The sequence below is a fragment of the Eufriesea mexicana genome, unplaced genomic scaffold (genome assembly GCF_001483705.2).
Source record: "Eufriesea mexicana isolate 0111107269 unplaced genomic scaffold, ASM148370v2 scaffold3738, whole genome shotgun sequence".
NCBI classification, from domain to species: Eukaryota; Metazoa; Arthropoda; class Insecta; order Hymenoptera; family Apidae; genus Eufriesea; species Eufriesea mexicana.
The window spans coordinates 195,307-222,110 of NW_016911749.1; the positions used below are offsets into that span (position 1 = coordinate 195,307).

General features: G+C 42.9%; 1 protein-coding gene across 5 annotated transcripts in view; it reads right to left on the bottom strand.

Moving 5' to 3' along the window:
* Positions 1–2,808: 2,808 nt before the first annotated feature.
* The window catches only part of MESK2 (misexpression suppressor of KSR 2), a 33,288-nt gene continuing 9,292 nt past the window's right edge, over positions 2,809–26,804 (bottom strand). For 2 of the 5 annotated variants that reach the window (XR_001890455.1, XR_001890457.1), the window contains 8 exons: positions 26,751–26,804; positions 13,899–14,098; positions 13,622–13,742; positions 10,035–10,323; positions 8,415–8,684; positions 8,003–8,087; positions 5,507–5,627; positions 2,809–4,302 (listed from right to left, as the gene is read on the bottom strand). Coding sequence is in view for 1 of the 5 variants with exons in the window: in XM_017905177.1 (XP_017760666.1) it covers positions 4,157–4,302; positions 5,583–5,627; positions 8,003–8,087; positions 8,415–8,684; positions 10,035–10,323; positions 13,622–13,742; positions 13,899–14,098; positions 26,751–26,803 (1,209 nt within the window). In the remaining 4 variants the exon portion in view is untranslated. The remainder of the gene's footprint in view (positions 4,303–5,506; positions 5,628–8,002; positions 8,088–8,414; positions 8,685–10,034; positions 10,324–13,621; positions 13,743–13,898; positions 14,099–26,750) is intronic. The other 3 variants (XR_001890458.1, XR_001890456.1, XM_017905177.1) reach the window with 2 other exon arrangements.

Sequence of the window (26,804 nt, forward strand, 5' to 3'; positions counted from 1 at the left end):
ATTTTATATATATAGATATTCCGAAAAAGATATTTTTTATTTTAAGAAATACGAAAACGAACAAACGATCGTTAAACGCGATCGGGATGTACGAAATTAAATCGATATTGATATTCGAAAATTGAAAAGGAGAATTTTATGAAGACATTTCGATTTCCTTTTTTATATTCGTTTATTATAAATAACAAGATGTATATTCGGTGCGCACGTGTTAACCTGTATATTTATATATATACTCAAGCTCCGTCTAAGTTTATTTCGCTTACTGTACTATACCTTGTTTTTACTTCGAGTTGTTTTCAATAATATATTTTTTCCGCTACAATCTATCTGATGATACGGCGCGAGGAATTTTGGAAATTCGCTTCGGAGGCAAAAACTCCACGTAAGCACCTCAAGGAAAAAACATTATCATCCTGCCGCGAGATTGTAGTGGCGTTTTGATACCGATTTTTGTGATCGACCGTGTGCAAATGAGTTTTCTTTAAGCCCTTCGTAACCAAACAACCATGTGAGTTTCGCACTCCCTTCGAGCGTTATAGACATTCAATCACCATTAGCATCTGAATTAAAACGCAGACACGATAATTCTCGAACTGTCGATAATTTTTTTCCATCTCGTTTCTCTCTTTTCCATTCTTTCCTCCTTTTCTTCCTCTTATTTTTTCCTTTTTCATTTTCTCATCGATCATAACGAATGTAATATAATTCGTAAATTAATTCGTACTAATGATATGCGTCTCATGAACATCTTCGATGAAAGATCAAAGGCTATCATTAGATCTCGTTGAACGGTTGTACAATGCAGTGGTATCACACTTTTCCACGATATGTTCAATCAAATATAATTAATGGGGAAACGGTTATGGGATTCGTGGATCTAATTTCGTTCTTGAATGTCTCTATAATGCAGTTCAAAGAGCGACGTGGAAACGAAGGGATTAATGGTAAATGTGTGGGTGGTCCTTAGAAGCTACGGTTACTCTTATAGCGCTCGCGTTTTTAGCAATGATTAATGCGTGCATACCTTTTTTTTCGCTTTTTTGTTTTCTCCTCGATCCGCCCGAAGGATCGAGCCTCAAAGTACTAATACTAAGCTGTCGACTACAGATCCGTCTTCAATTCGCCGGCCTAAATAACGCGCCATAGGTATACATCTATAATATATTCGCTCTTTTTTTATAAACTCTCTTTTACATGAAACGATTAAACCTTTCGTCCCTCGATACGTCCTTCGTCTCGACTTTCGTCGTGTTTTCGCGCATCTTCTTCGTTCACGACTCTCGGATCAGAGAATACCGCCCCTTTCTTCCTTTTCCACCCTTATTTTCGTCATTGATCGAGAAACGATACCGTATCCTCACCGACGTGCACAGTACACGCCATTGATGGTCGTAAATGCCGTACTACTAAAATTTTGCCGGGGTCTTGTGGAATTTGAAAAGAAATTTTAAGAAATTCCATTATTTCTATAAATACGTACATATACATATGTGTACCATTTTCGATAGTCCTCCGTAATTTTCATGGATCATGTTCCATTACACGCGCGAAGATAATCTGAACGAGTAGAACGGAAGGAACGAAAGCGGTGAACCGATGGGGCAATAAATTTTCGTTGCTTTTGGAATCCGAGGATATGTAAGAAATTTCGAGCGTCCGCTCCAAGCATAGTCGAGGCTTTTGGAATTTCCATATTGGCGATTATTACCATGAATGCAGCGTGTTGCACGCTTCGTTCTAAAAGGACGCGCGAAAAGTGGGAAAATCCGGGACGTACGGGAGTCGTAATATAAAACTAAAGGCGTTGAAACTTTCGAAAGCTACGTACGACATCATGTAGCAGGCACGTCTTATCATATCACGCTAAAGGCTCGAAGAAGCCTGGTAGAACCGTATTGAGGTACCGGACCAGATACTCCTTTTCTTTATTTATTATTTCTTTTTTTTCCATTTTTCTTTTTTCGCGTTCTTTATTTTCTCCGTGAACGACTATCTACTTATTCTCGTTCCTATGTATGTATATCACGCGGACGCATGCCCACACACGCGCGTCTCCTCTTTCTCACTGTCCCACGTACACCAGCTCACACGCATACACGCATCCTCGCTTCTAATTATTTCTAAACGCCTGAAACTAAGGAAAGGGTGCGAACGGTGCGCGAGCGCAAACAAACGAACGTTTCATCCGTTGCCGGGCAAGGAAACGTTGTTAATTCCACGGGATCCATCCGTTCGAGGACGTTTAACGCGCGGATATCCCCGAACGTGTTCCCTGTTTTTAGCACGAAGCACATTATCACACGTGCAGGCCTACGAGAATTTTTCTTATCGAGAGAACACGGACGGTCGCTCGTCGCGGCCGATTGCTTTAGGCTTTCATTCTTCCTCTTCTTTTTCCTTTCTTTTTCCAATCTTTTTCCCCCCAAACCACCTTTTTTCTCTCGCATTCCGGCACTTGGAGAGTGTCCGTCGATAACGAACCAAACGACGCCGTCGAAGATACCTCGAAGCGTGCAATCGCTCGATACCTACCTTCTTCGATCTTACCTCGATTTTCTTCTCGAATCTCTACGCGTCGTGTCGACGACGCGCTCGATTACGCTCGTAAATCGTGTAAATCCCGCCGTATCGATCGACGCATCGATTTATCGCGAGTAATAAAGTCTGGCCCGTCGAATTCGATAAGGATGCACAAGCGACGACCAGGCTCGACGGTTTACTCGTGACTCGTGAAAACTTTCAGCAGGCGCGGCTGGACGGGTTCAAATTTATAAAAAGACATCACGCTCTTTCCTCTTATCGAATCTACGCGAATGGATCTGCCCGTATGTGCGTAATGCTCTTTCCACGAACTTGATTCCCTTGATTCTGCACCTACCAGGCTCGTTTCTCGTCTCTCCTTATGAACACGGAAAGCAATAGTGCGCGCTTCTCTACGATGCAGTGCTACCACACATGTTCGTTATTTTTGTTTTTTTTTCTTTTTTTTCGTTTTTCTTTTAAGTATTTTTTATTCAACGCCACCCGACTTTTGCGCGTCGATTCGAGTAATTAATATTTTAGAATCGTCGATCGAACCTCGTTTCCGATCGTTGTCATCGTCGATCCGTCATCGAGCCGTGATCAACGATCCGCGTGTACCCGAGAACAAATTGTATTTTTCGCGCCATTTCCAAGGTAAATCTTCGTCTCCTCTTGCTCGTGTACTCTCCCTCTTTCTCTCTCTCTCTCTCTCTCGAGTTCATCGTTGCGACGCTGCTTTTATTTTTATTTATTCGTTTTTTCGCATTTTCCCCCATCTTTCGTAGTCTTGGATCCCCGTGAATGTCGCTGTTAAGTAAAATCACGATTTCGTTGTTCTCTGACATTGTACGAGCATCGTACGCGAGTATCGATGAATGCGATGGTTGTTGGGTTTCGACGCGTCGGATGTAATTTATCGGAACGCATTCTTAATGGCGAATTCTGTTATTAAAATGGCCGCCGTTCTGACGGCGCTATAACGATCGTTGAAACTTTAAAAAAATACGCTGTTCCGCTGAACAAAGGTACCGTAGGTTACAACAGTAAAAATCGTCGCGTTTGCTTCGGCATTTAAAAAGTGAATCCGCGGTTGAATTTCGAATCGCAGCGAATATTTAAAAGTCTCGTGAACGAGAATCGCCGGTTTTCAACGTATCTGTCGATCGGAACGATAAAATCCTTGTTGCATTTGAAATAAACGCTATCGATCCTAACCTAATCTACCGCTAACAAGAAACAAGAGAAACGTGTGCAGTATGATCGCTGCTTAGGTATCTCGTACCATCGTGAACGTTTGTTCCGTTCCTAAAACATCTTAGACGTTACCATAAATAAAAAAAAAAGTAGAGCGAACTTAAGTGCAAACATATTGATGAAGGTGAGAATACATTTAAAACTAATAATCGAATACAATGCTAGTTTGATAAATGAAAATTAGGAGTTAGAGCCACGTCGATCGTTGCCCCGACGAAACCTTGAAGAAATCGATGTTCGATTCGCGTGGTTTTCATTTCCGTTCTTTTCCCTCGTTCTTTTTCTTTTTCTTTTTTTTTGTTTTTTTTTTCGAGTTCCTGCATGCTTTGTCATTCGAAAACAATCAACGTCAATTGCGAGATTTATCGAGAAAAATTTAACAAACGACTGCCTCCGATATGGGATTCTCGGTGATGTGTATAGTCGCGGTGGGCCAGTCGATTTTCTTACTGCAAACGTGATTCAGTCCCTCGAGGGAAGCCAGTCTGAAGTCAGCCATTTTCAGCGGTGATAGTGGTGCCACTGTAAAGAAAAATAAACGAAAATGCCAGGTCAGAGTAATCGGAGTGCTGAATTACGTTCTTCAGCCTCGTATCGAGGTTAATACGAAAGTATCCACGTGTATGTTCCGTTCGTTTAAAGAAAAGGAAAAGAGAAGAGAAAAGAGAGAGAAAGAAAGAAAAGGGGAGAAGAAACTGATCGTATCGTGAATAGACGAAAGTGGGCGGGTGACAAAAACGTGAAAAGAGAGTAGACACTTAGCTCGATCGTGAAACGGAAAGATAAAACTGGAAACGAAGTGGTAGAGATAGAAAGGCAGGCATGCAAAACGAGAAAGAAAAAGGTAGAAGTACGTGTGTGTGAGGGTGAAACTGTTTCATGTGCAAGGCATGTGAATCGGCACAATTTGTTGTTTGCTATTCTACTGCCCAGTATGTGCGGAGTCTTTCTCTTTTTTAGCTGCACGGTTTCATAAATACTATCAATTAATGTCCCACCATGAGTAAATGCTGCTACAAGAAAACAGATTAAAATACTTTCGCATTTGGAAACAGCCTGTGTTTGTAATTTGAATTGAAATCTTTGGAAAAGATCGATTTCTACGGGGATGTGACTGAGAGGTGTCTCTAGGAAGATGTCTGATTTATCGTTCATTGATAAAGCTACCTCGTACCAACTACCGATAAGAGCAAGTAATGAGGGAGCTCGGTCGATAAAACATTACCATGATCTCGCGATCCTACTAAATGAATCCTAGGTAAGAGTAACGAGAAATTTGTCCAACAAAAAGTTAGTTAAACGTATGCACGAGTATATGCGATGCAATTTTTAAACTAATCCTCTCGCTGCGACTAACTATGCGTTGAATTTAACAGTGGAAGCAGTTCCTTCGCGGTTTGAAAATTTCGTTATATAAAAATGCACAAAAAAAGAATACAGTTTGCAGTGGTAGAACGAACAGCAGCGAGAGGTATGACGATTCTAAGATGCGAATTAATCGGTGGTGAAATGCAAGAGAGTTTAGTAAGTCCGAAAGATAAACCCACGACATCCAGAGCCCGAGACAGAGAGTCAACGTTGTTTAAGGAAATGAACATTAATTAGTTGCCTTTTGATAATCCTTGAGAAATAAATAGAATATGCCTCGAGGTCATCCAACATATGTTAGTCGACATACGTCGTCGTCGGTTAATACCTCCCGATAAAAGTTTGAATTCCGACTTACTTAACACATAGACGTGGCCTAACTGACCAACTGCGCGCTTGACTCCTTGCGGCCTTCAATTCCTAATTACAATTACCTTCGGGTGTTGTCGGCGTCACGGGCTTCCGCGGGGATCTCACCACTAAAAGGCATAAAAAAACAAATTCTCTTTTAAAAAACATTCCAAAGAACGCAGGACGATGGTAACGTAGCGTAGCCGTAGCGAACGTTCTCGTGAACTCTTTTTCTTTTCACGGAAAAATCATTCTCGTGTGCGATGCATCGCTAGGTCGACGGTCGTGTGTCAGTACATTGAAACGGAAAAGAAAAGAATGAAGCAGCGATTCGGTCGCGACTGTCGTCCATGTTCATCTTCTTATCGTCCATGGAAACGAGAAATCGGTGCTCGTCCGTGCGAGTACCAATGAAATGGACGTGAGTCATAAGAAAGAAACAAAAAGACGCTTTGGCTGTTTACATTGCAAATGAATTAATCGCAGGTGTCGAATTGTCTTCCTCGTAAGGCCGATTTTTCAAGCTTGGCAGGAAATATCTAACGCTAATCCGCCATAGCCGTTTACGTGCCATTCGAACAGCGAAAGCGTAAGTTCATCCGACGCTCATGAGCCAACTTTCAAGTACAAGACACGTCTACGTTGTAACCTCTGTCTAAACTACTTAAACGATAGCGTGATCCTTAGCACTGGCGGTATAATCGAGAAGCAAAACAAAATAGCCAAAAAGCCGACACTACTTTACTGACTACTTCAGTTTTAAGCACTAGGTATTGATATATACGTACCACTCGATCGATCCGAGACGCGTGGGAAATAAAGGCGCAAGTCGGTGAACATGTATTTTTTTCTTATTTGCCTTTGATAATCATTCTTTCATTTTTTTCTTTTTATTCTTATTCTTTTTTTTTTATCTTTTCTTAAAGCTCTCAAATAAATGACAAATGGTGGTGAGACTAAAGTGATGAATTCAACGTAATCCTTTTTCAAACCTCTTTTTATTTATCAAGTCGAGCCAGTGGCTTTCCAGCGAGGGAAAGTACATGATCGAAGACGTTGTTAAGTCTCGGTGCAGCAAGGATTCGGAATGAGATCGTCGGGGAAAGATCAAGCGACTAATTCGATGTGACCGTTTGTAAAACGAAAAAAGAATGAGAAGAACGAAAACGTTAGGCTTGATCTTTTAGAAAAATTCGGAACGCGACGCGCGTCGATCCTTGATGCATCGAGGGTTAGCAACGTCTTGGCGTCGCGCCATTCGTACAACATGAAAACTCTATTCGTATAACAGAGACGATCGTAACAACAACAATTAATTAACGATAATCATCACGATAGGAACAATTAATTTAATTAGAACAACTTGGGCGTACTTGGCTAATATTCGCAGATACCTACCACGTAAAACAAGTATTAAATTCATTGTCTTTTGTTCAAGCGAATCGATGGTGGGGAGTAGAGATGGGTAATAAGTCAGGGATGAGGTTAGGCGTTGTATCATCGACGAAGTACTCTATTCGCGTGATAAACACACCGCTCGTGTTTTTCTCCTTTCACCTGTTCTTTAGGATATTAATCGACTGGGCGATAGTGGTAAAGCGTTGTGTCATGTGATAAGTGCCATCGTGTTTCTGTGACCAAGAAGCCAAAAAGAATAATAAACTTCGATTAGTCGCGGAATCAGCGTTAATCCTTCGACACCGCGCTTCGTACTTGCACGCGTATTGAACAAGGTGGCAAGAATATCCCAGGGTGTAGAGAACAAATAATAATTGGCGAACGTCAAGTTACTTCGAGTATGATTGCACGATAGATAACGCCTACGTCAGAGAGAAGTGTCTGCGGCAAGATCGTTTCTATTTAAAGGTGAGGGGACTGAAACAACGTTTGCTCGCTACAGCTAAATGCAGCTTAAACCGAGTTTCGCACGAGTCTAGCGATTTCGAAGGCAAAGTGGTCGAGGATGACTTAATTTACAAGCGTTACTTGGTTATCGGATCGCATACCAACGGACTCCGGAACGACACGAGGAAAGATTATGCTTGTCCGTGAAATGTACCCTACGTTCTGTACGCCTGTCGGCGTTGATTCCGGCATACGTGTGTATAGGCCAAAGATACCGATAATCGTCAAATGTAGCAATCGATCGAACGAACTTAAGCCTACGAATATTCACGATTTGCGACACTTGCGTTTCCATTTTCGCGTATCCTTCCGTAACAGAGCACGCGGCGTCTCCGCGAGACCGTGATCCGTCTGTCCGTCTACAAGGTTCACGGGTCATCCCCATCCGAGGCTACACCGATCCATCAACACTCTTATTTCCAGTCGTATTATTCGTTTCAAATAAAAAATCATTGGTCATCAGACGGTCGCGTGCTCTTTTACGGAAACAGCATGGCGCGAGCGAGATTCGTTTATACCGATGAAGATCGATGAGAGTAATCGTTTGACAATCTGATAATTAATGTCTAAAGCGTGGTTCGACAGGGCGCTCACTTACCATATCCTTCGCCCTGCAGAAACAGTCGGAATGCCTCGCTAACTTTGCCTGGTTGCTCCTCCAGTACCATTCCGCAGTCGGATATCTGCGAATTAGACGAATCCAATTAGTCGCTAATCTCTGTCATTGGTACATCTATCGTTGCTGTCAAGTTTAGGAGCGATTTCGTACTTCTCGGGTTGTAATTTAACCAAACGCAAACTCTAATCGTAATAGTTTGGTCTAAATGCAAGAAATTATCGTCCTAATTGCAGTCGTGCATGTCTCAAAGGTAGTCTACTATCTAAACGTCAGAAATTCCTAATGAAATTCGCGAAACGCTCAACGAAATCTCCCTTCGAGGAGCTAAAGAGCCCTCAACGTCTACAGCCTCTTGGCACAGAGGGTGATTAATGTTGCAAGAGTCTCGTACCTTCATCCAAGAGCTATTCATCGGGTCTAATCGTCCATTTAACGTCACGGTGTCATCGACGTGTGGGCTCAAAGCTCCGGTGATATTCATCACAGGTACACCAAGCGTCAGACCTTCCTTCTTACGCGTCGGATCTAACTCCCTCGTGATGTTCAGGTCTGTACGACGGATGTAGCTGTCGATTAATAGCGCTAGATTCGTTGGATTCACGCGACGCTCGAAGTAGTTCTTGTACACCTGGACTAGGTCGTGGTTCCTCTCCTCCGTGCCCTGAAACACATTTCCCAAACAGTATTCCTTCAATCCCTGGCGATTCGAATTACTTCGTATAATGCTGGATGAGAGAAGCAATCGAGTTAGGTCTGTAAATCAATTTCATCCTGACTATCTTTAGACTCAACTATGTCCTAAATTGAAAACGAACTTGCTGCGTGAACGAATCGTGTTCGAGATATTTTCAGTGCCTGGAACATGGACTATTTTACGACTTTATTCGTTGAAACTACGATATATCGTTACGTAATAGAATTACGAAGCTATTATATAAAAAGGAATCGTGATCCTGCTGCTGGCTACGGTACAACCTGATGGAAGAATTCCAAGGATCCCGAGTGTCTTCGTCCCGTTTTTACGTCCTATTTCTCCGGTAAACTTTGGAGGCCAAAACAGCCGTCAAGGCTCGTCATTAGTGTCGGTCGGGAAAAAATGAAAAGGGTAAAAGTAGGAGAAGGAAAGGCACGAAAGAGGGTCGAGTCACGGTTTCGTTTCCTCCTCGAAATTACGTTTGCTCCTCGCCCATGTCGAATGATGCATTCGCCGTGAACCCGACCAGCATTTCTTTCCTCCTTCTTTCGCGATATATATGCGGTAACTCTATTAAGGAGCTACGTGTTGCATAATAAGAGCGAGGGAATTGCCACTGATGCCCTAATCCAATTTTCCACGTTGCTTGGAAATACTCGACGGCGTAAGCCTTCGCCAGACACGGCTCTGTGTCGTCGATAATTTATCGGCCTACGTTTCCGTGTGAACGTTGCTTAAACTAACTTGCCTTGATAAAAGTTTGTGGGTCATCGAGGCTGTTGCCTGCTTCCTTATATGTACATATCGAACTACTTCGCGGTATAAATTACTATCGTTAATCCCCCATTCGTTCGATCGATCGCTTTGCTGCTAGCTGTGCTCTAAGAAGAGGAATTAAACCGGTGATTTATTTCGCAATTTCGTATTCCGATCAACTAAATTCATCCTCCATCGTTCCTATATATCTCGGCAAATGAGTCATTCGCAGAGCAAGGTGGTTGACACCGCTTTCTGAATCTTTCCAATTTTTCAGGCCAAGATAAGTGGGGTACCAAGATCCTTAACTTTTCGCGGTTAAAATATATTTCTCTGACAGAGTTAATCGACTTGGTAAGTGAACGACTTATAAAGAAGTCTAAGCTACTTTTCACTTAACCTAATATATAAGTAGGTGTCGGTAGGGTGTGCGCTGAGCGCAAGAAAATGTCGATACGCTGACAGTTTATTCGTATAAATTTAGATATCGAATTGTATATGGTCCTGGTGAGGGGATTAAAGGATGAAGCAATGGTTTATACTTGAAATGTGTATTCTCACCCTGCCAAAGTGATGCCACATCAGATAGTCCAATACTCCTTGAGTCATGCCTTGCGACCTCAGGTGACGAACGTTCAGCTTCTGATAGCCCCATTCGATCCAGCCTGCCTGCGTCGATACGCAGTTAATCAAGCACAGAACATTGACCTTCTCGGGATGAGCAAGTGTAAATCTGGCTAGTATGTTGGCCCCGGCACCGACTCCAAAACCAATTACGGATTTCAGGCCAAAATGGCCCAGTACGAAGAGCAGCTGTTCAGCCAGCTCATCCATGGACGGATAGACGTAGCTGAAATAGGTATAGAGATTTAGACGAGATTAAACGTCGAAACCAAGTTTTTCCTGACTACCTAGGCTAAGCTGAAGTCTAATTTTTAAACTCTCGAGTGTCAGATCCGAGACTATGTAAGGAACTCTTGAAACTTCGAAGATCGGAGCTCTCGAAATTTAAAGTGCTGGTTTTGTTTCGTAAGAGGAATATTCTGTTTGGGGGATTGGGGTCCTTACTATATTTTGCCACGAATCTTCACTGGTCAGGGTTAAACAAAAAGTACGATGCTAGGATCGCAACTCTGGATCTAACTTACTTCCTTCGTCGACTAACAATAACTATAGTATCGAGTATACCGAAAAGTTTCTCAGAGAATAGCATAGATGGTGGCGCAGCGAAACATCTTCTTTATTCATCCACGTTACATTCCTTTTTACCAGAATTTCAAGAATTTTAAGGCCAGAAAGAGGTGCAAAGTTTCGAATCCTCGAACCTGAAAGCTCTCTCGAGTTTCTAGGGTTCTCGACGTTTCGGGAAACCCATCTCCGCTAACGAGGAATATCCTTTTTGGTCCTGATAATAGGGAAGGGAAGATCTACGGGAATATATTGCCTCGTGTATCAGTGTTTAAGTTGCATTAGGAAAACTCGGGTGTATAGCAGACTTTAATACCCAATTTGTGCTGGAATTGATGATACGTGCGAAGCAATTTTCCACTCAGCCTTAGTCAGTGATCGTCAGCCAATATTTATCAACGTATCCTACCGATGAAATGTACGTTTCCCGTGATGATACAGGGATTTATGTTTCCTGCTGCACATACGAGGTAATAAACGTGACCAGCTACTAGTTTTCCACTATACCGATTGCTATGTTAATTAACGCTGTTATTCTACCGATTTTTCTTTCTTTGTTTATCGAGTGTAAACACTCATACGTGAACGTACACGTCTCGATACAGGAGTTTCTCGTTCATGATCGACGAAAATATTCATTATTGAGATTTCTAATCGTACTGTGAATAATGGATACAGATTTTCGAGTGTCAGCAAGACGATCGATCCGATACGAACATATCGAGTTATAGACACCGGTGATGGAATTTTACAGATTTGGCACGCGAGCGGAAATAGTTCGTACTTGCTGGTTGCATGAAAATCTGCATTGCAGTCTAAATTATTCTGTAACACTCTGTTTAGCCACGTATGCGTCCGACGAGGTGAACCTCGATTGTTTGAGGTCAGGTTAATCGGATGTCGTAGGTAGACACCGTCAATCTTCTAATTCCACGGTGTAAACGATTCTAAGCAATTGTGTCACAGTGTTTCTAATTGTTTGCTTCGTTACATCGAATCCTGCGGTTGGATCGAACGACATCGTAATCTAAAATAAAACGATCGCAGAATCGTAATCCAAAATCGAATGTAAGAATCCAATTGTTCCGAGATAGTAAAGATTTCTGAGATAATGGTGTAGAATAATTGGGAGATAATTAGACATTCGTGTGTCTTCAGTACGATGTCAATTCGATATGAATTTTTCCACTGATGGATATTATTATTTTCCCAATATTTTCCCAAAAGTTCAAGTCCTTTTATCAAATAAAATCATTAAATAGGATTTTTTGATAGTAAATCGATACTAGGTGCCAATGAACATTGGAACCGTCGAACAAGTAGAAATAATTTACTTTTCTAATTACTGAGAATGCAACCGATTTTCACAAAATTGATATCGATCCTCTGCAAAGAAAAATGCAACTACGTACTCGTAATTATCTAACTTTTATTATTATTCGCGTATACTATGTTTAGGGACTCATGTCAAACTGGTAATAGTAGTATCGAGGTATTAAATTGAAATGCAAACGCAATAAGCAAGATTTTCTGCTAAACTACGGAGGATCCTCGGCATCTGGGACTTCAACGTCGCTTCGCGACGTGAATCAGTTCCCTCCACTTAATGCAATAATTTTCTAACCACGCTGTGTCATTGCAACCCACCGCGAGTAATCTCGACCTACCCTATCCAAGCGTGACAAGGTAGCCTTCCATTCGGAAAAACGAAACGGAACGAAAATTGCCTGACAACGTTCCCTGGGCCGATGGGAAAAGGATGGTTCAGCGAATTCAAAGACCTGGATCCCGGGATAACTCCTCGTCCCGGCGTTTCTCTATTTTACGAGAGATTGGAGAACCGAAGGGGGGATTGCGCAACAGCCGGGTAAGATGGAATCCCTAGAAATGCAAACGGCGATAGAGGGAAAAGCGCGAAGAAAGAACTCGGCGAGCAGGCATGAGGCAAAGGAGAGAGAATCGCTCTTAAGACGAAGCGTGGAATTATCCGTGGTAAATGCGAAAGAGGGACATAGTCGGGGCTTCGACTAATTAGAACGTTAATTAGGTCATTGATTTGCGCTAATTGAATTCACTGCCGTCAAGTGACGCGCGTGTACAACGCTCTTGAACGAGATCCAAATGTACGCACACGGTAAGGAATCCTTCGGGAAATCAGCTGTCTCTTTTCCCCTTTTGCTCCAGTTTTGTTTCGTCACTGTCGACTACCGTGCGTGTTAATTAGCGAACTCGTTACTGGACTTCCAGGGAATCTTCGATCCAACCCGGTTCACAATCGGGACCGGTCGTTTACCGACCTTAGGCTGAGATTAGACCGGGAGAGATCGATATGTGCGAGTTGTGCATCATCGAAAAATTGAATTTTAATATTTAATTAGTATTTGTTGTAGTAAAAATCAAAATACTAAAATAAAATCCTAGCAGTGTAGGGGAGATTTTTGAAGACGTCTTTGACCTGCGTGGCACTAAACACACAGGCCCGTTTAATAAACATCTATACAGTTTTTCCACCGTTTCCACTGGCTGTTGTTTCTTTGCATTATAACCCCTTAACAATGTTTAATATTTAATATTTAACCACTTGCGCTGGCAAGAAATTCACAGACCCGTTTACCAGAACGGTCTAGTGTTTCTGTGATAATTGCCTGACGACGTGTATACCACGTCGTTGGCAATTCTGCGATAAAAGCATTACGACGTGCGTGGCACGTCTTTCTAGCGCAAGTGGTTAATATTTAATATTACTTTAATATTTAATTATTTTACGGTCAAGGATTCGATTAGGATCATCCAACTCGTTACGCAACGTAAGAATTGTTCTTCATTCATTAGAATATTTTCCTGGCCACCATATGCTCGAAGAAACATGACGACTGTTACATTAATTTTCCTCTCGTCTAATTCAGCCTATCTAATCTCGAAGGATCTCGAATAGGGATAAAATAATTTAGGGTACTTACTCCTCAGGCAGCGTGGATGCACCCTCTTCTTGTCCCGGTGCATTCACATGATAAACGCAGAAATTCTCGAGTAAAATTCTCATGTCGATGTAATTGAAGAACGCCTGGAAGCTCGATATATCTGAAACAGCGAGCAACGTCTCCCTTCAAACCTCGGACAGACAGAATCGTTAGTATCGGATCCCGTGTCAATCTCGCTGAAAATGATCTAGTCTCTCGGCCTCCCGATAGACCTGTCGATTTTTCTCGATTAAAAGAACTCTCGCGGATTACTCACAATTAAGGCCTAAGTCGTGATAAGTGAGAATGGCAGGTTTCGCTCGGTTCCCTTGGATGGCCACCAGCAGACTCCCTTTGTCAGTTTCCACCCTCTCTTCTCGCACCGAGCTGTCGTCTCTCGATAGACATCTCAGCGGTGGAAATTGCAGCTGAATGTTTTTCAGCTCGATGTCGTCCATGCTATCTGAGGGCATCGTGCTGTATATGGAAAGAAATCACTTAATCCCTCGACTGCTCCGACCATCGCGTAAATCAATTTCAAACGTTCTTGGCACACGTGCGAACGAGTAACGAAACATTCAAGGTTTGCCGAGTCACACGAGATATATTTCACTGGAATATCTCCCACTGCTGGGACATAAAATATTATCCATTATGGAAATATTATTTCCATTCTCTCGGATAGAATATCAAGCCACCCCCATTTGCTACCCCTTATTATCGACTTTCAAACCTACTATTCTCATTTACCCAGTTTCGCGATTGAATTATAAATGGAATACGCGCAAATCGGTGTGGAAATATTCAAAGTTTGACAAATCACACGAGACGTATTTTGCTGAAGTTTCTACCACTGGTAGGACACGGAATATTCCTCCACAAGTGGTGTCTTTATACTCTGAAAGACTATAAAAATATTAGTTTTATTGCTTGAAATAAAATACTTGGGTAACCTATTTGCAACCCTTATTATCGGCTTTTAAACGCATTACTCTCGTTTTCAGCCCCGTAATTGAACGATAAATCGAAGCGGCGCAAACGAGTACGCTTAATAAGAAGAAATTAATCGACAAGGCAGAAAATCCAATGGCGAATTAACGAGGGTGCGATAGAAAATTGGAGAGTAGGAAATTTACGTGGAATCGATACGCATTTTTCCTCGAGTATTTCATAGCCGAGCCTAATATGCGCGTCTGCCAACTTCCTTTTTAATCCGCTCCAGGCTGCGCACTCGCGAGGCATTAGCCAGAAGCGCGTTGGTGTTCTAATTGCTGTGCCAATTAATAATATATCGCGTTAAACAGAAGGAAAAGTAATTACGACCGAATGACAGGAATGTTAACCCTGAATCTGTTGAATATGCAAAAGTTGACAGCGAAAAGAATCAGCGAGGCGAAAGGCGTTATTCCTTGTTGCTTATTCTCTTTTCATTCGCACTACAGGCGAAGTATCATCAAATATTCGCTACGTCAACGTTGGAATATAAAATGTGCCAAGCTGATGCTTTCAGCCTGTCTGAATGGCCAGTCCTGTTGATTTTTCTTCCTTTCAAAGCACTGTACAAATATGTCGCGAATAAACATTTTTGTTTTCTTCCTGTTCCGTTCTCCGCTGATTCGTTAGAAATGCCCACTTTCCTTTATAAAATCGTCCTTTCGAACGTAGCAAATAGCAGGTGTCTATGCTCGTTGTTTCGTTTCACCGCGAGTTTCGAATATTTCGATAATTGCAACGGCGTCAGAGCGAACCGAAATTTTAATAATAATTAACCCTTCGAGTTGTCGTAATGTCCAGTTCATAATGACGTACATTTTTTAATTTATTTAGATAAAAAATCGATAATAGAATTAATTTCTCAATGGACGATTTTTCGTAATTGAATTTCCCGCGCGAGGGGTTCATTGTGGAATGATAAAATTATCGAATTAATTCGATGAATCTTTCTTCTGTCGTTAACGAGATAAAATGCACAAGGGCACTGGTATTTAGTGATTTACGACGAACGACTGGGCAATGATCATAACTTCGGGATGTTCCACGGTAATTGCTTTCTAATTGGTCCTACTCCTGATTATATTGTAATTTGCAGAAACGATTCACGACTGTTCGACGTCGAGCGATTCATATTCATTTGACCCGTGAATATATAACGACCAAGTGCAGTCTCGCGATATACATTCGCGCTTAATTAATCGAGTAATTAACCCCAATGTGACGAAAACGTAGCAGCTTTCTCGTATGTCAAAATCCATAGACGTTCCTCAGAATTGGACCCAGAAATACGGGCTCCTGGATCGATACACTCTTCAAAAATTGCCAGTTTCGCGTATTTTATTTTTACCATTGCTGAAAGTACACTTCTCATCGAATAAACGTTGACCTTTATTCGCATAAAATTCCTCTCACGTATACCTGTTTGCCTCCGTGATATTCATATTCGTGCATTACAGGTCAGTAAATCTAATGTTAACGTTGGCATGAAAGAAAGGACAATGGTCATTCCGATAAAAGTTTTAAAACACCAGCTTCTCGTGTTGCACTTTAAATCAAAATTGCTGTTACGTGTATTTATTTGTATCCATTACATCTGTATTCACATCCCGCAAATCAGTGTCAACAAAGGACAATCGCTGTTTGGAGAAAAATTTTACCTTCTTATGTCATACTTTCAGTCAAAGTTAGGATTATTTATAGTTATTTATCTCCGTTACATTTGCATTCACACGCTATAGGTTAGTGTTAACAATCGGATATTAATCTCAGCGAAACGACAATGATCAATTGGACAAAAATTTGAGAACATATTTTTCAAAACGTCTCGACCCACCTCGTGTCATACTTGCACAGAGAATAACGATTATGCTTATTTACCTCTATTTTATCACGCGTTTATATTCACGGGTTACGATTCAAAGTTAACATAGTTGACGTTAACACTTTGACTGCCATGCACTTTTAACATGGTATGTTCAGGGGGTCATGAGAAAATTTCCATTATTCTTGGGATATAATTATGAATTATCAAACAATATGGTAAAATAAAAAAAGGTGCAAATTATTAATATCTTCTGTTCAAAGTTCTCTATTTATGTACGTTGTTCAAATATTCAAAAATTGGTTAGAACAAACCAAATACAAATTTAAAGAATTGCTATTGCTACAGCCAGATACTAGTGACCACCATGGCCCCTTTGAAGAGACAAGCGCAGGTCATTGACGACCACTGTGGCAGTCAACGTGTTAATGGTAGAGAAAAGAAATGAAAATTTTGAAAACACCTCGAGACACCTTCTCACTACGCATTGAGGATATTTCGCCAGCAGAAGCGCCGATGGCACTCGCGATGCCCACGACGTCGCCGGCGTGCGCGACGAAGGGTGTAATCGAATGCGCGCCCACGGAAGTCGAGGGTGATTTGCATAAACTCGTGGAAATGCTTAATACAAACGCGTGCACGCAAAGTCGCGTACTTTATTAAAGAAGTTGCACGCCGGGTGAGCTTTTTATGGTATCGATCCCGAGGACCACGCCCTATCGAGCTCGGCGTGGCTGGTCGGGATCGTGTGTTCCCGAAGGTGGCCCCGGTGTCAGCGACGTCTGTGCACACACCACGTGCTTTCATTCCATGCGGCAATCTTCTGATTCGTGTGCGCAATTTCCCTTTGACGCCTGCACTTCTATTCAGCTGTAGACACATTAAAGAGGAAACACGAGGCACCGCGTTCTTCTTCGTTAAAGCTCCCGGTAATGTTCAAAAGTGCATTTCACTCCGCGGCGAAATGGCCGTTTAACGCCCGTTTAAGTACGCGTTCATTACGCGAGGCAACGAGTCCTGTCTTTTCCCTCTTTCCTTTTTCCATCTCTCCCCGCGAGCACGTTCATATGGACTCGTTATCCATCGCGCTGCGTCCTCCGAATACAGAGATTTATGTTAGCTTGCTCATCTTTGGTTTTCAATTCGGAGAATCGCTAAGTGGTTATTACTACTCTAGACATTGACGGTGGTGTAATTTATTAATAACTTCTAACCATATACGAGTGACGATTAAACATACGAATTATCTCTCTACAAGAATCTAGATCGATCCTCGACTTAATACAGCGTTCAATTTTACGACTCGATAATAACTCGGTTTGCAACAACTAATCGGTTAAGACTAAAACTGTCTATGGAAACTGTCCTCCGATCATTTTTAAGCTTCTTTATATACCTTGCCCACCATGCACGCGTTTTCCGATGTCTCCCTTAACATGACTATATTTGACACCGTCTAGGGTTTTTCCCAATTGACCTGGGCTTTGCTCCTTCGTAAAGCTACGTGTACATGGTGGAAAATTCGCGATACTAGACCACGAACCCGATTGCACCCTATTTCCTCGCGCAGTCGTTCCCTTTTACTCGTGTTCGCCAGGATGATCGTTGATCTACCAGCGAAATTGTTTGACAGGAGGAACGATCCTCGAGGTGATTAATTATAGTCGATCCTGTTAACGCTTTGACTGCCATGCATTCGTTATATAATACGCTCAGGGGGCCACGATAAAATTTCCATTATACTTAGGATATAGTGACGAATCATCAATATGGCAAAGAATAAAAAAGAATAAATGATGTGAATTTTTAATGTTTCAAATATGCAAAAATTGGTTGGAATAAAGCAAGTATAAATTGAAAAAATTAGTATCGCTGGACATGGGTGACCAACATGGCCCCACTGAGGAGACCTGCACCTGTCACCGATGACCACCATGACAGTCAACGCGTTAACCGATTGGAGAGCACCCGCACCCTTTTCCCGTCTAATGCCTCGTAGAATCTACTTTGACCTGTATTCCTCGGGATTTACCGGACGACCCAATTTAGTTTACCAGGGGAAAATGTCAGGAACTCGGGCTGACCCGTTCCCTACACGCTTCTGCAAGTCCGAGCGAGATAAAGGAACGCTCCCCCTCTGCAGAAATATCAGTGAAAATACCATCCACTGACCTCGTAAAGAAGTTACTTTCTTCGTTGCATTCCCGGGGGGTGATCCTGTCCTTTTTGTTCAACGTTTCTTTTCCTTGCTTTATCATTTAGCAAGGCAGCGTTGCGTAAATAGCTTTTCCAATAATATCATTCTCGGCTCACCCTTCTCTCTCTCTCTCCGCTATTTTCACCCCCGTGGAACGTAATCCCATAAAAATACCGAGGCTGCCTCCTCTCGGTATGCAGACGCTGGTGGGAGATGAAAGGCAGAGACGGACTCAGTATTCGGGGCGAATTAATTCCTGTTATCAGCCTAACGCGTTCCTGAAATATTTCGTTCATTCACGGCGTATGAATGGGACAGTGGGCACGGGGAGGAAGAGAAAGATACCAGATGGAATTCACTGTTTTAAAACGCTGTCATCCGTAGAGAAAATCTCTCCTCGGCAACTATTTCATTAAATTTCTGCTCGGGATTTATGGCCGCGGTCGGGTGGCGTCAGGTTGACTTTATTTGAAAATCAATACGTTACTCTATGCGGGCTTTACGACAAATGTGTTCTCGAAAGAAACATCATCGCGAGCTCGAGTGGTTGAAATGTCTCTGAAGTTTCTTCGCGGATAAAGTACCTTCCAAAACGCGTAAATAATTTGCTACGTTCAGTCTGTTCTATCCGTATTCTTCGTATATGGTTTTACTCGTTGTTATTAAAATCGGTATTTTTCAAATTCGTATACTCGCGTAATTATCGATTCCCAATTTTAATTATAATCCTTTTTTCCATGTCCAAGTAAAATTTCATTCGTAGAAAGTTACGTTCGACCTACTTGTACGCGATCAATAGCGTTACCTGAGATCAGAGAAACAGATTTTGTTGGAAAGGTATAATCAGGTGTCGAAAGAAGCGAAATGAATTTTCTGGGAAACGGAAATGATTCCTCGCGATGAGGAATTTGGTGACAAATAGATAAAGTCTAGGTATACAGGGTTCTCTAGTTGGCTCCGATGGAACCATGCTTCCTGTCAATGACAGTGATTACTGATCAATGACAGTTATACGTCTTTGTACGATGGTAATGGTACTTGGTATTTCCTTGGTGACGTATTGCACCGTAGAGCACCGGAAACTTAATAAGAGAAAGAAGGAAAAAGACACACGAAAATGGAAGCCAAGCAGGAAAGCTGTGCAAAATATCGCAATTTATACGCGAACCTTTTCGCGTGTTATTTCTCGATTATTTCTCGATATGTCGCCCTTTTTACTTGCATTTTTTCGTCAAGCGTAAACACGATGAATTCCATGAGGAAAATATTTATTCCATCATATTTCCATTGCAGATATTTATTTTCATCCACGAATGCTGGATTCCCCGTGCACCGAGTAAATGACGCAAGTTTAGCAAGTTTTTCGGATATTTTCGCGCAGTTTCGCGAAAGTTTCTCCACTTCTTCCGTTTTTAATCCCGGGCTACAACGGAAGTCGCCGACTGCTCGCAATACGTCCAATAACTGCGAAGTCTGATAAAGAAGAAACCGACCCGTCGAGGAGATTAATTGGCCATTTATTACTATCGATCATTGTCCGTGGAACGAGGGAAACTTTCGAAAAGATCTCCAGTACTTGGCCTTATCTTAAATCGAGTGCTTTCTAATTACCTCGGACTATAATAAGAAACGATTTCCACGCTTTTGCGGCGAAATAGAATCTGGGAACACGATGAGACAAACTTTTTACTCGGCTCTGATGGTCGCCTTTTTATGCCACGATGAAATTCACTTTGACCGTCATAAACGCGGTATTACGCGGGTCTCGTTGTGCCTTTGGCGCCACGAATCTGCACGAAAATAACACGTGTGCGACATTTCCCTATTTTATTATTCAAAACACGAAGAGTGAAATAGGAAGCCTACATTTTCATTTCCTCCGTACATGAAAACTTCGTTTAATTCCTTCATAGCTTATCGCGATTTAATATTACATTATCCCTATGAATTAATAGTGAAATAACAGAGCTATTCTTACGAATTCAGGCGCCAAATTCCGTTCTCCCGAATTATCGTTTCCGGCTTATTATGGCAAGCCTCCCGTCAATCTGCTGTTCTATTTTCAGTGTAAAGACGAAACGGTACTTGTAGTGGTTCGAACGTATCGTTTGAGTTCGCTTCATTGAATTTCCAAGCACAGCAAATCTGTCTGCGTGTGGTTTCCCGTATCTCTAGCACGTCGCGCTATCATTTCCGGTTCAAGTTAAGTCCGGTCGTGTTCCTGTCCCAGCTAGCCGATGAAGACAGAAACGATAAATGCAGTTGTTAACATGTTTATGCCTTTGCCTTACTTCGTCCGCGCTTCTCGGCAAGTTTTATGCCGCGCGAAATGGCGGGGGACCTCGATTAAAATGGCCGCTCACATGCGTCTAATAAAACGCTCGTAATTCCATCGATAAAATCGCGATCGTGGCAGGAAACAGAGGAATCAACGGTGAATGTTAACCTTAATTTTTAGAAACGTATTAAATCCGATGTTTCACTGCTCGACGAGTCAAGGTTACGATCATTACCAGCTGAAACAAGGATATTCCTGTTCCACGATTGACAGGGAACTCGAAAGGATACTTGACAACTCGATCCTCCATTTTACCACGACGACCGATTATTTCGCAACGTTTCACAGTTCAAAGGAAACGTCAGAGATTGATTATTCGATGATTCCGACAAAGATGCGGGAATATCGATTATGCAAATTCTGGACGACGGTTTGCCTCTCGGAATATTCTTCAGGTATAAGGAGCCTTCCTCGTCAGCTCGACTCGCGGAGTAATAAGAACGAAAATGGATCTCCGGAAGCAGTAAGCACGCGTCTGAAAAGGTATCGCAGGAATCGATCACTCGACCGTGTGTTTCCATCCACGAAATTGCTCGACGTGCGAGGGAATCAGGCGTTCGTATTCTAGAAGGTGCGAACCCGAATCGTTGTTGAAAGAAGCGGCGAAAAAATGCTGAAAGGACGCGATATCTCTGAAAAGCTGGACTTAACCGGTGACCCCGTATTTTCCTCTCCAATGACTTCCCCGGGGAAAGAAAAAAGAACGGTAAAACTTTGGCGGTATTCCCAGCGAAAGGTCAGAAAGCTGGACTTAAACCCGGTGGAAAGCCGCTTAAACCCGCTTGGAACCCGCTTAATATCCGCTCCAAACCCCGTGCAAATTAAAGCGCGGGTAGCACGCGCGACTCCTGGTTTCTCAGAAGTTAATTTCGAATTTAAATTTCATTCAAACTCGATCGAAATTCGCGGCTAGATGAACGGCCATGCCGAGACAGATAACGGACCCATTAAAACGGTACGCGGGCCGAAATCGCTTACGATTATCTTTTATTACGGTTAAATGTCTGTCACATTGCGCGGAATTCGCGACGCGAATAATATTAATGAGCTTCGTTAGTCATCGGTCGCGTTATATTTACATACGTGCTGAACGATGTACCGGTATATACTCGGCGGGCAGGAATAAATAATCGAACGCAGGAGAGAGTGGCGGTAGAACCGAGTCGGCTTAAATCTGCAAGGATAAGCCGAGATGTGTAAAAATCGTTGCGGGTTAGAAAAGCAGCGGTGTACGATTTACGGTACCCGACGCGACGCCAGGTACGCGACGCCTCGCGAGGAAAAGAAAATGGTGGATCCGCGAGAAAGCATCCGATCGGTGGCCGCCAGAGGCCGAGCTAACCACCGCGAACGAACACTCGATATCCTCGTCATTCGATATCTCGTTCGTATCCTTTTTACCGATCGATTAACCGAGCTGCACACCAGATTTTTCGCCAGCCAGTTTCCCGTGTGCTCACGGTCGTGGCAGAGATTCGCGTAAGACGAGGCCGGCTCGGATAGATCGATTTACATCCCTTTCTCGATTCGTGTCGGGCTTACTTTCTCGGAGAGGAGGACACACAGCTGGGTGTCTACGGACAATGCAGAGCACGGTTTGTAAAATTTTCCTTCCGCAGGAAAATCGGCCTCGGCCGTAGGAAAAATGCATCCCATCGTGACGGAAAGACGAAAAATATTAAACATCGTCATACCATGCATCTGCCGTAATTTCACAACAATTCGTTACCTTACTGCGTGCCTGTGCTCCTGGACGTCGCTCGGGTCTTTGTTCTAATTTTCGACTATTTCGTCCGCACTTGTCTATGTCCATGCGCACTCGCTAATTATGCAACGTGGGTATATACGTTACGCTATTGAAGTTTGCAGGCTGTAAAGAGTGCTCTCTTCGCGAGGATTGAAACGCGTCGCGGATAATGTCGAATTTCTATTACGGTTAATGATAGACAACCACGATCGAGGTAGAATGCAGCGAGTGGCTTCATATAGAGTATACGTATTTCACGAATAAATGTCGGGAAAAATATCGCGGAATGTCACGCTGACATTTATTTGATTCCTCGATGGTCCTGAATAGCCCCGTGATGGTCATAGTTCAATTGTTAAACGGACGTGTATATATATCTTTTATTACAGATTCTTTCTCCAAACGACGATCGTTCGTGTTTATAAACGGATCAACTGTTAGGTACAAACTTGCTGTCGTTTTCTCTGGAACCATCGATACAAAGTCCGACAGGGTAACCTAATCGCAGTGTACTTTAGGTAACACTAACTGCCTGACAGTATGTCAGCTTTGAAACTTTACACCCAGATAATAGCCGATGCGAAAGATCGTGTTTTGCGAATATTTTTACATCAGCTGTGGGAATATGTACGATTAAAAATTTAGAAAATTTAATAGTCGCAAAGGAATATTGCCACTGTACGTCCCTTTAACACGTTGACTGCCACGGTGGTCATCAGTGACCGGTGTTTGGAGCCATGGTGGTCACTAGTGTCCGGTGATACCAATTTTTTAAATTTATATTCGTTTCATTCTAACCAATTTTCGAATATTTAAAGACCGTAAATAAATAGAGAACTTTGAATAGAAGACATTAATAATTTGCACCATTTTGTTTGATAATTCATTATTGTATTGAAATTTTATCGTGGCTCCCTGAGTGTACCGTTTAAAAAGTGCACGGCAGTCGAAGTGTTAATGTTTCACGGTATCCAAAAATATTTTTCGAGATACTCGTGTATCTTCCGGATGTACAGTATGCAAATCTCAACAATAATATTTCCGTTAACAGTTAACGACTCGCGAATGCGCGTTGCGCTTGTTGCAGCGACCATTTCTAAAAGAGTAGAGTGACATGCGATTTTATTACACCTTGCATCACCGCGATCGAGTGAACGCGATGCCGGACACGTCATGATCGAGTCGCTGTATCGAGTAATTTCGCGTTCGTGTCGATATTTCTAGCATTTTAATAACGCGCAATGCAACGAAACCCGAATCGATATTCTGGACGAGCGGCTGGCTATCTTGGAAGCCTCGATTTCGGATATTCCGATTCCTCGATCGCGCGATATTACTGGGAAAAGCGCAGAGAGCGAAAGAGAGGCGGAGAGAAATGGGTGCATTGTTTTTATCGAGTCGGAAATTGAGCTAAATCCCGAGGACCGTGCAATTCAGGTGAATCCCCGGCGCGTTGCCAAGTGGCACGAAAACGAATTTTCAGCGAAAGTAGAACAAAATGACGTACGAGTTCACGGTGTCACAAGGAGCTTTTATATTTTAATGTCCTGCTAACACCGTTTGTCACCGCGTACGTTTCGTATAACTGCATCGCGGGAATGAATGAATGTCAGGGAAAAATGAGCATGCGTGTAAAGATTATTTCCTCCTCTCAATTGGAACCAAAAAATTGACCATTTCATCGTGAACCAGTCCATATAAATTCGTTCAAGTCCAGATTATTAATTAGACATTTATTCGCGTTTAAATACAGCGAACACGATCGAATTCTCGAAACTGGATGGGAACAAATGGCAGAATTCTGCTCTCATTTTTCCCATGTGCCGCGTAATTGGGGCTGACAGTAAAAGGGTTAAGTACGAAGTGAAATTTAATTTCGACTCGCAGACAAACGGATTAAAAAGAGCGAATGGAAAACAGTATATCGTGGACGTCTAAAAATACCGGAGGAAATTGGAGTATCCTAGTTGAAGGAAATATTCCTCAAGTTCTACGTATACGTTGAAATTCTTTCGCCTCGATGTCTGCAACGTTAACTTTTCTTAACCGACACATGGCATTGTCAACTATCACAAGCCTGTGACACAAATACCACGTTGATCGATATTCCTCGAGTTCTCCGTTCCCTTCCATACCGCGCGAGAATCTTTTATTTACGAGTAAATATTTCCGAATGCAGCGACGTAATCTCGAACACGCTGTTCCCCTTCGCGATGGTCCGTAATTAATCCTAATTTCATCGTTAATTGCCGCGCAGCGAAGATCGATTAGGAGGAAGTTTAGCGGCCGCGAGTGGAAGTAGGGCGCCAGTCTGTCTGATTGCCCAATTTCGTTGCAACAGAGAAAAACAAATGGCGATTCACGTGGTCGTCGGGCGAGTGGTCGTTAAATCCCGAAGACCAATCTCTCCATCGACGCGATCGTTCTTGGCCGTTCCGATCGGCACGAAATTCCTCTCGCCGCCGGCCAAGATGACGCCCAGTTGATCACGTATCCCCGGTAGCAGGCGTCGAGAGCGAGCTCGTCTCGAAATTGAATTAATTACGACGGGACGTGTCGGTTGTACGACAACAAATTGCGAAACGTGCGAGATTCGCGATATATTCGACAGCGGAATCGTTCGTGACAGCGAGCTCGACCGAGTCGCTCAGCATCTTGCCAAACGGGCAAAAGTATAATTCTCGGTGTTTAATTACGCGGGAACAATGCGACGTGACCACGGAATTAGAAATTTAACGTCACGTCGAGCATCGAGTCAGCCCTTGGCTCGGATCGGCGCGTACGCCAGTGCAAACCGCGTATTTCCGGCGATTACGTAACGCGAATTTCATTATAAAATCGTCGCGTTCAGCATCTGCGTTTCGTATCCACTCCTCTTGTCACCGGGGGGGATAGATAGCCTTTCCATTCCCGGAAAGATGGCGAAAACTTGGCCGATGGGAGACTCCGTGTGTAACGAGATCTTAATTCGCGGGTAATAGCTAATTCCGGGGCGGAAGTTCTCCGGGTGAAGTTTTTCGAATTAAAGGGAACGCGGTTCGGCGAACTCGTGACGCGTGTTCGAGGTGGATGGTCCTGCTGGAACCTTGGAAGTTGAGATAATATTTGAGAACTCTAATTATGCCTGGAATTTACATTTAAACGAGAGACGTAATCGCGACAAGAGGGAAACTTTCGCGGCAACTTTCCACGACCGTGCAATTTCGACAAAGAGTGCAACGAAGCTGCTCGTTGAAGTTCGTCCCGTGTAAACGGCCACGGGAATTCCAGTGTGCCGCTGGAAAATGGAGGAAAATAACCGCCTGCGCGGAAAACTCTGCTCCAGATACCTTTTCAGTCCCCGGCCCACGGTGTAATCAAAAATATACTTTCCGTAGAACGAAAACGATACACGGTCACTCGATAAACGTCGGGAGAAATAGGTCGCACGCAATGGTTCGCCATTACAATTTCATTCCTCTCGGGCACGAGTTAATGCATCCTATCGATTCGCTTTCGCGTTACAGCTTCGGGGAATTACGATAAGGCCGGTGAAAAGAATAGAAAGAAATAGAGAAAGAAGGGGAAAAAGCGCGAAGAAAGAAGGAAACGGGTGTATATAAAAATACAAAATCGATGGGAAGCGATCGTTCTAGATTTTTCCACGGAAGAGACACGTGTGTACACACACTCGCGCGGCTCACGTTGCTCGTCGATTATCGAAAGCGAACCTTCGCTTGTCTGTACTTGTGAAAAGGAGCAATAACGTTGCCACTCTTAATAACGAAGCTGCCAATTACCGAGACGATCACTCGGCTTTGCAGGCATCGGGGTCAATGCCGATTCTGTCTCTACGAGACCTGAAAACCCTATGAAACCTTCAACGGATGTCAATGGATATTACGCGTGACGTACAGGTCGCTTCGATCGTCTACCGCGAGTTTAGGCGAGTCTACGCGAGTCTACGCGAGATCTACTTGGACAGCTATCTACGTCTGTATCATACTCAACAGCGCGAGACTATGGTGTTTGATTGTATGCAGCGGAACTTACCCCAAAAGAGCTGATTTCTCGGGCGTGGCGGCGGTAGGCATCCTGTTTCTTTCC